The sequence below is a fragment of the Cuculus canorus genome, chromosome 4 (genome assembly GCF_017976375.1).
Source record: "Cuculus canorus isolate bCucCan1 chromosome 4, bCucCan1.pri, whole genome shotgun sequence".
Lineage (NCBI taxonomy): Eukaryota > Metazoa > Chordata > Aves > Cuculiformes > Cuculidae > Cuculus > Cuculus canorus.
In genome coordinates, this window is record NC_071404.1 from 20976110 (window position 1) to 20986245 (window position 10136).

The 10136-nt window shown below is 37.5% G+C and overlaps 1 protein-coding gene across 1 annotated transcript in view; it reads left to right on the top strand.

Moving 5' to 3' along the window:
- TBC1D19 (TBC1 domain family member 19) overlaps positions 1–8738 on the top strand; it is a 61443-nt gene extending 52705 nt beyond the window's left edge. Inside the window, exon 21 of the mRNA XM_054064945.1 lies at positions 7673–8738. Coding sequence (XP_053920920.1) covers positions 7673–7720 — 48 coding nt within the window. The 3' untranslated portion in view covers positions 7721–8738. The remainder of the gene's footprint in view (positions 1–7672) is intronic.
- Positions 8739–10136: the final 1398 nt, after the last annotated feature.

Sequence of the window (10136 nt, forward strand, 5' to 3'; positions counted from 1 at the left end):
AGGACTTCCATCTTCACCAAAACTACATACATGTAATTGTCATCATTTGTCGTACGTACTGGGTATGTGACAGTGAAACATGAATCCTTCATAGTTTGCTTGAAAGTTGTCTGAAAAGCGATCTAAGACTCAGATGGGATTATGAGCTTGTCTGTGATTCTTGTTGTCTCTGTCAGCATAATGTGAGGAAACTCACTGAACATATAGACTGCTAGTAAATTTATAAGGCTAATTTTAAAAAAAAGATAAAGCTGTGGACTCAGTATGATCATTTCTTATATAACGAACCAAATTGACAGATGTGATGTATTGAATAAGAATATTGATTTTTTCCTGAATATTTGCAAGAAATCATTTTAACTGTTTAACTGAATGCTTTTCTATGACAGTTCTTAAAAAAGAGGACACTTGACAGCTCTTTTCTTTACAGCAAGCAGTACCCTGTTTTACATGTGGGGAATGGAGGCATGGAAAGATCAAGTGATTTCCTAAAGATTACAGAGTAAGTTCCTAAAAGAAGTGAGCAGTCTCTCTTCTCCTGAGTTCCTGTTTATACTTCAGGATGCTCAGTTTAGGTATTAATCACAAAACATTTCGGGTACAGAATAACACATAATGCACATCTACCTCTAAAAATACAGCATTTTGCAGTGTTTGAAATTCCTAAGATTGGCTAGCAATTTAGAAATTACAACATTTCAAAGCAGTCACAAGAATTGTGGCTCAGTAAGGTCATTACAAGGTTACCATGGCTTTTTAGGGAATTAAAAGTACTTACTAAATAGCAAGGGAGATTGCTGACCCTCTAATTCCCATTGCTCTGTGCAAGTACATTGTCTGGAATCTGAACATTACCCTAGCTCATTCCATATTGGCATTTTTGAGTGATTTTTTTTTCTCTTTTTTTTTTCATTTTCAATAGTTTTGAAAATGTGGTAAGTAGGCAGAGATAGACTGTTGCGTTCTTGTTTGAACAAGCAGTTCTGTGGGTAACAAAATATGGTCTGTTTTTTTCTGGCTCGGGATCTTATACTTCATCCTAACAACCTCACATCCCCGTGTCCCTCCCCACCTTCTCAACTGGAGTATTTAAACTCCTCTTCCTGACATCCACCTTCATTTCTCTCAATGGCTAGACAGAGGTGCTCATGCTCTGCGGCTGGTATAGGTCAACATGCGTCTTTGACTAGACCACTCATGCTGACTGCCCAAGATGGCTGCTCCATGAGCTGTGCCTCTTGGCTGAAGGCTTCATGGGCTGCCTGCAGCTCTTGAGTCAGGTATCATATGGACCAGCTGTAGCAGCAAATGTCTTGAAGACCTCTGCTGCCTTTTGTCCAATGTTTAAGTTGACTCTTAAGATGGGAAGATGCACACACTCATGCAGACATGTACACAGGAATAACAAGTATAATTGCTTTAAGAATGAGATTAAAAATAAACCAGATCTTCTCCTTAGACTTTGACTATACTGTTAGATTTTTATATCTTCCTTTTTTTAAAAAAATATAATATATCTTCCTTCCTTTTTAAAAAAAAATCCATTTAAAAAACTTGCTTTCACTGAAGAGGTATTGTTTTCACATTCCCCTCAGTTTCTCATTTTAGTTCCAACAAAACATTGTGTTTCAGATTCTGGCTGATAACTTGTATTTTTAGTCTCCCTTGGATAGATAACACTCTTTCTTTTCAAACAGTTTTTTAACACATATAAATGTCTGGCTTCTATCTTATGGCTAGATACCATGGCAGAGAGGTTGGAACTAGATGATCTTTAAAGTTCCTTCCAACCCTAACTATACTATGATTCTTCTCTTGTATGTGTGGGTAGTATTAATTATTTAACTTTAAATTCTTTAACTTTAGCAACAAGTTCAAACCTGTTGATATCTGTAGTTTTATCCTTTGACTTCCAGATTCCTGAAAATCCTTTTTAATTTTTGCTGGTTTATGTAATGGCCAGATGTTGATAGTAGAATCATACCTAAATTGATAATTACATTGATATAAATTGGCTCACGTGAACCTTCAGTGCCTGAATTTGGGCAAATTGTTTTTCTTGGTCTGGTCCTCCCTATCTGAAATGAATACAAACAGACATTTTAACACAAGAACCAATTGTCTCCATACTTATAGATAAAGATCTTTTTTTTTTGCTGCTTACCTTAGGATTCTGGCTACGGTCTGTGAAAGGTTTCTTGTATTGTCAAATAGACTGTTTAAAAAATGCAAAAGTAAATAGGCTTGTCTAAAAAAAATGTACCCGAGCTATCTTTGTTCAGTACTTCCCAAAAATATATCAAAACTTAAATCTTGATGGCTGGGCAATGGAACAATTGAATAACTAGAATAGTTTCTACTGTTTAGTGGATTTTTTTTGTCATAGTAACAGGTTTTATTTTGAGAAATGGAGAGAGCATGGGAACTGTAAAACAGATATCTTGGTAAAGGGATAGCTAAAAGGTTGTAAAGGGCCATCAGTTCAAGACACGATTTTACTTGTTAACAGGAACCAGCAAAAAAAAAATATGTCCAAGCATGTGTCTCTCTTACTGTCTTGTCATAAAATTCTTCCAACAAGACTAAAGGGATTTTATTAAACAGAATTGCTGTATAAAGATCAGTTAGGGGAAAGCAATTTAATGAGCCACTTATTAACACGAAATAAGATGTTATTTGCAAGATACTGAAATATACTGGAGAACTGTAAGGCTGTATCTTCCACAAGGAAGGGAAGAGCTTTTATATGTGTTTTAACAAATTGGTAAGAATATTCTGTCCAGTATTTCATGTGAGGAAGAGGGAGAAGGAGGGGAGGATGTTCCAGAGGTGGCAGGAGCTGTTGGGCTCTTTCAATTCCCTCCTCTCCCAAAGGCTGTTCTTGTCCATGTCCGGCTGCTGGCAGATGCCGCTGCACCAGCTGCTTTCATCCCCAAAACCTGCACAGGAAAGGCAATTAGCTGAAAAGCATATTTGAGATCAACAGAGCTTTGTGTTTTGTATGGCCAGCTACAGCTAGCTTCCTCCAGCCCCTAGAAACTCACTGGATGAGTAGTTACAGGGCAGGGGAAGACAGCGAGGCCAGGGCCAAGGTGAAGGCCCTTCGGGAATATCCGGCAAAGGGGACATTAGCTGGCCTTCCTGTCCTCCTGGGCAGTACCAGCAGGAGAACGTTCCCAGACAACCACCTTAAGCGATATTGGGTTGCAGAAATGCTGAAGGACAACTGTGATAGGGTTGTTTTGGTTGGGGGTTTTTATTTTTACAGCTTTAGGATCCAGTACAGGAGGGAAATACATCCCTTCTGGAGGCTTCAGGCTTCTAGCACAAAGCCATGCTTATTATGAGGGACTACATGTCAGTGGGCAGTTCTGCAAAAGACATTTATTGCAGAAAATAACCACAGAATAATCTGAAATCTCTAGAATCCAGAATAAGCTGTGCTGCTAATTGGAACCTCTGGAAGAATTTATTTTCCTGCACAGTTCATTCTTATCTTTTCCAATACCTTAACAGAACTGTTAATGGAGGGAAATAATTCTGCTCCAGCAGTGGAACAATTACACTCTGCTTTAAAACAGTGTTAAAATGTCTCATCTTAGTATTTTTTTAATTAGGCAATTAATAATATAGCTACCAAATGATGGTCATACAGACCTTTGGAGAAACATCTTGGGGTACCCGTGTCTCTGCAGATGACAAACAGTACAGATGTTAATGGGGACAGAACAAATACATGGTTAGAACAGGATGTTCATCCTGGGTTCAGCAGGATTTGTAAGACTGCAACACATAAAACATGGTCTGATTGTGCTAAATACCAATGGCGAATCAGCCTTAAGGTAATTATGGGGTGATAATACTGCTTTTTGGCAAATTATGTTTTTTAAGCTTACATTTAAGCCCTAGGAAGTTCACCTGATTTTGTGCATTGTCAGACATTGCTCGTTGATGAAGGTGAACTTCAGGGTCTGTGAAGAAGGATGTAGCAAGACCTCCATTTGCCAGTATTTCAAAATCGGTACGTTGTTCTAGATGTTGGACTGCTGATGTATGCAAACAGTTATCTCCAGAGAATTGGCTTTATGGAGAACCACAGTGCTTTGCCAAATGACATTGTGTTTGGCTGAACAGTTCGAACAAATTGTTTCTTCTGGGATTACGACCAAAATAAATGGAATATTTAACAAAGGAGTTAGAGCTCCCTATTTGTGCAAGGCAAAGTATGCCACCAATTTCTGTGCTTTGTTTTAAATAAAAGTCTGTATAGCTGAGATACAAATTGGAATTTGATAGTCAAAGTGAAAATGTTTTGTTATAGCCGCATTATATGTTTTAGTAGGTACCTGATAAGTCATTTTATTCAACAGTTGTGTGATCTGTAAATAGTACATTCTGTGATTTATTTATTTTTTTCTGAAAAGCTCTATTTAGGAGCGTTATGCTCACAATGAGTCCAATTATAAACAGTAAATCAGCATAAATATATATTGTAAAAACCAATATATTTTATTTTCTATCTACTCAGAATTATTTATTTTCTAAATAAATAATTCTATAAATATAATATATAAAATAATAAAGAATATATGATAATATATAATATATAATAAATAATGCCTAGTGAGACAACATCTTCTCTCTTCTTCTTTTTTTCCTTAATGTTTCTGGGTTACAAAAACATAAGTACTGCTTTGAAGCCCAGTCCTGTGTCATTAATTTTAACATCAAATTCTGACTGTGGAAAACTGGCATTGCTACAGCTTGTGAAGGAAGTTCAGGTTGCTTATAGCATTCATTAGTGGTGAAGTAGTTTTCTCCACAGTTTCTTGCAAAGATGTGTTTAGATACTTAATTTTAGTATGTGATACATTTGAGATATTCTAACCATAACCAGTTTCTGAAGACATTACAGTTAACTGATAGACATGGGGAAGTAGTAATGTCAGTACTAATACCCTCAGCATTAATATACAGGCAAGAGAGCTGTCTCCCACTCAGCTATCTACCTCACGCTCAGAAATGCATTTCCACTATGGGGACAGTGGTTCTTGAGAGAAAGCTTGTGGGGAAGAAGAGTTCAAGCCCTGCAGACTATAATTTCTGCAATGCAGAAAGGGATCATTTGCTATTTATGTATATAAGAAACTAGACTTTCTTCTGTTGACTTCAGGTTGCACCTGCATTCAGCAATTAAAACGTGTAAGGTAAAAAGTTGTTTCTGAATTTTTCATTATTTTTGATCTTAAAAGCTTGAGTGAGTTTTGTTAATTATATGAAAGAGAAAATGTCTTTTTGATATGCTCATGTAGATTTTGAAATTCAGACTTACCACTAGATGTTTCTGTTCCAGAGCTTTATTTTTTCTTCCTTTTTGCATTATTCAACATCCTTACATAGTTTTGTGTAATTTACCTCTTGTTACTTTCTATTGATTCTAAAGGTATCATGAGTTGACTGTCACTGATTTAGATGTGTAACTTTTAGTTAAGACCTCCCCTATACTTTCCCATTAACTACTATGAACAGTTTAAAAAGAACTGCTAAAACTCGTAAAATAGCAGATAAATTAGTCCTGTACAGGGTCATGTCAAAGAAAGTTGACAAACTTCACTGAACACAGAACTTTTTTTGTCCCGTCAATAACCAAAACTCTCCCGATTTCATCATGAAAGCAGATAGAGAAATTAAAAAAGCCCAGGTCCAAGGAAGATCATGAAAGCTCGTTCAGCTCTAGTGCTCAAGGAAGTTTAGAGCATTGCACATAGCCCTCCAAGTATTACAAGCTGCACAGCAAGTAGGAACAAAAATGAACTGTACGTACTATTCCTGAAGATGTAAGCAATGGATGAAATTTTGCTCTCACTTTTTTTTTTCCCTTGAGAAATAGTACAAACGGCTGTGAGTCATAATGCCAAATGCTCAGGTTTTGTTTGAGAGTAGGATGACAGTCTCTTTCCAATGATCTTGTAACTGAGGATATGGTCTACAATGCCTTTTTTCCCATAACCCAAACCAAAACATAAAAAATTTGAGGCAAAGACAAAATATGTTTTATCTTATTTTCTCAGTGGTAGTTTCCTTCAACTTTCTGTGTGATTTGAGACTCACTGTCTCTGCCTCTGCAGAATGAACTTTTTGGGTGCTGTGCCGCTCCTGGTACCTGGCACAGAGTGGTGACGGATCTAAAGAGCTCCTGTTTACAGGATGTGCAGCCTGCCTGCAGAATTTCCAGGAAGTAGTCTGCTTGCTCTGACCTCAGAGCAGCCATTTCAATCGACCACAAACCATCTGACAAGAGAATTGTATTTACACATGATACACATGTTCACTAAGCTTTTTATTACTGTCTGCTAGTCACAGATCATGAGACTATAACCTCCCATCGCTCAAGCTCTGGTCTCTGAATGAGTGATTGCTTGTTCCACTTCTCAATCAACAGATGCTACAACTACTAGAACTACACTTGAAGTAAAAGCTCTGCTCACTTCCTTCTTGCTTCTTCATAAGGTCATAAATATTCTTTGCTCTTATGCCAAATATTTACTTAAAGGGAGAATTATTTCTATTGTGAATAATTAATCCAATGTTTTTCTGACCATGATAATTCAGGTAAAGAGCAGTTCTTTACATTAGGAACTAACAGGGCTTAAGCTCCTCATTTATACAGAAAGCCTCCTGAAATTTTTCTGAAAGTTACTACTTTTACATTATTTTTAATGCCACAATTAATTTATAGCCATTGAAAAGATTACAACCGATCCCTCAGAACACCTCTACCAGCCTGAACAGGCAGGCTTCATCCTACGCGAATAGGAACTGTTTTCTCCCACCAAAAACATACCCAAAGATGCTCCAGGAGGTAGCCCTCAATACTTGCTACAATCACAAGTGTGCTGAATTATTGTATCTGAATGATGTATTTTTTTAATTTTGGCTTTTATTCTATTTTTTTCCCCACAGAGTTGGTCAGTATGCTTGTTGAAAGATAAAAGGTAGTCATGTGCAGTGGTGACTTTCATCACCTCTTGACTGTAATTTTTTTCCTTGTTTGCCACCTAGCAGGAAGGGAGGGAATAAGCAGACACAATGCACTGACTGTCTCTGCTCTAGCTAAGGGCTGACTTAGAGGTTTACTGAGATCCAGAGAAGATGAAAGAAAGATTATGTACATACCGTCTTGGGTTTCTTTTCTGGCAATTAAATTATCTGCTTTACTTTCATTCCGAGAGAGCCTTTTAAAGTGAGTCATCTCTGTAGCTGTCACTGCTGTCTTGAAATGCGTTGAATTCTTATATTGCTTGAAAAATGAAAAAGAAAGATGGCAAGCAAATCATTTCTAGTGTGTGGATTGGTTGTATAATACTGCTGTTCATCAGGCATCAAGAATGGTTACACTGATCATTTAAAGACAGTTTGAGCTACAAAAGAACTGAACATGACTTTACTGGGGAGCCAAAATTGCCACAATCAAAGCCTTATCAAAATTTAATGAGATGTCTGGACTTGTACAGTGTGGCAATCAATTTTGGCAAAAATTTACAGTGAGGTATGTTCTAAGTAGATTAGATGAGGAGAGGGACTCTGTCACATCGTGATCTCCAAGAATGCCCCTTGGCAGTTTTTAATATACTTCTGATTACCTTAATCTAGACTGTATTAATTTCCACAGGTGCTTTTGTGTTACTCTTGGATGTCCTTCAGCTGTCAAAACATGTAACAACCCATCGCTTTGTTGTAATCTAACTAACGTGCCAAATTATGTCCTGTCAGACAGCAAGATTCCTGCTCCTCCATCACCAGTAAGATTGTGTCCTGGCAAGCCGTTTGGCTACTACTACAGATTTGATAAATCAAAGTACTGCTGGAAATATTTTATTCACTCATTCTGCCATTGTTTCCTTCGGATTTGGTCTCTCTGGATGCGCCTCCAGATCTTGTGTAAACGGATCAAGCTTTTGTTTATTTTTGAAATAAACGAAATTCAACCACGTTCTGCCTAGTCAACATCTGTTACCTGGAATGGCATCTTTGTTCCCATGAAGGACTCAACTCAATTGAAAAAAAGTATAAAAAAAGCTTTCATGTGGATAACAGATTCAACTGCAATGAAAATTTGCTGAACATTCTGAACTACAGCCCTGGTTACCAGTTAATGACTGCTCCTCCTCACTGAATAAAAAAGATTTTCTCATTTTACCAGCCTTTTAGCCTATTACTGAGCAATTTGTTAATTTGAGAGATAGCTAGACTCTTGGTCATCCATAAAAAGATCATAAGGGCTAATACTCTCAGCAGATAAGGAAAATGATTAATTCACTTCCATTCTTCCAGTTCCACTTTCATTATTGGACCAAGATAACATCTGTGGCCCACAGTTTCTCAGCCCATTAAGGTCTGGGAATAGACCACTTAAAATACTTAGTGTAATTTCTTCTTGAGAGGGACTTTGCCTCCTCAAAATGTAACCTTCAGTAATTCAGAAACGACTGAGAAGGGGTTCCTGAACTGATCCTCCCATCCTGGCAAATATAAAGTCTACAAAATTCCACCTTCTTTTTAGATTTTTTTTTTTCAGTACATGACATCAGAGAACTAGAAGGTTGAAATTAGTACATATTTTTTTATAAGTTGGGTGCAGATATGTGTATCTTCCCTAAATCAAGAGAACACACTTGCAATTCACTCTCATGCTTGTTCAAAATGATTGTTTCTTCTCACAGCATTTATACAATCAAATGCTTTTTGGACAATTTACCAATAATCTGGCAGTCATTGCTTATCTGTATTTACATCAACTTACTGTCAGTTTGTATTTGCATTGTATTTTAATAAATATGTCTGAGCTTTTGCTTATTATTTCTAACACTTCTGTTATGTGACCTGCCAGTATTTTTTTCAGTTTGTGTTTTTGTTTCTGTTTTGCCCACCAGGTTTCTTCCTTATCTGTTTTTATCCACCTCTTTCTGTACCTGGTTAGTATTCTTCCTTTGGAGTCCTCACACCTACAGCATTCTGGGATGTAGTTTAGAGACACATTAAATAACAAGAGATAGCAGGAGTTGGGTTTTTTTTCCCCTTTATTCTGCTGTTCAGAGCTGCTTCCAGGAGATTTAGGACCAGCGAAATGTCTGTATTGGAAAGAACTGTGGGCAAGAAACAACTCTGAAGATATTTCCTCTCTCTTTTTATGTTTAGATAAATCAATGTGCACAACAAAGCTAGGAGGATAAAATTGCTAACAGAAATGGGAACTCAAAGCAGTAAGATATACATATACATATACATATACATATACATATACATATACATATACATATACATATACATATACATATACATATACATATACATCAGTGTTCTGAAAGGAGGGTAGGTAGGACTCAAAAAAAGCATCACAGGTTATCCAAACAGCAAAGTACACAGAAAAATTGACTAGGACTGTACAAGTCCATTAATACTGAGTAAGACTAATGACTGAAAGTAACATAAATGGCTTAACTCTAGAGCTCGAAACCAGTTTGCTCTCCGCAACATAGATAAACTATGCATTTGTGGGAAATACTGCTGCAACACTCTATCAAGAAAGTAGCACACACCAATGCCAGGCCTTCTGAGGGGAAGATAGGTTTATATAAAAGAGATTGAAATGTGGTGTGGCCAGCAGGACCAAGGAAGTGATTCTCCCTCTGTACTCAGCACTGGTGAGGGCGCACCTCAAATACTGTGTTCAGTTTTGGGCCCCTCACTATAAGAAAGACATTGAGGTCCTGGAGTGTGTCCAGAGAAGAGTGAGAATGTCTGGAGAACAAGTCTTACCAGGAGCAACTGAGGGAGCTGGGGTTGTTTAGCCTGGAGAAGGGGAAGTTGAGGGGAGACCTTATCGCTTTCTACAGCTACCTAAAAGGAGGTTGTAGAGAGTTGGGTGATGGTCTCCTCTCCGAAGTGATAGGTGATAGGATGAGAGGGAATGGCCTTAAGCTGTGTCAGGGGAAGTTTAGATTGGACATTAGGAAAGCTTTATTCACAGAAAGGGTTATCAAGCACTGGAACAGGCTGCCCAGGGAGGTAGTTGAGTCACCATCCCTGGAGGTGTTTAAAAGGTGGGTAGATGAGGTGCAGGGGTATTATTAAGT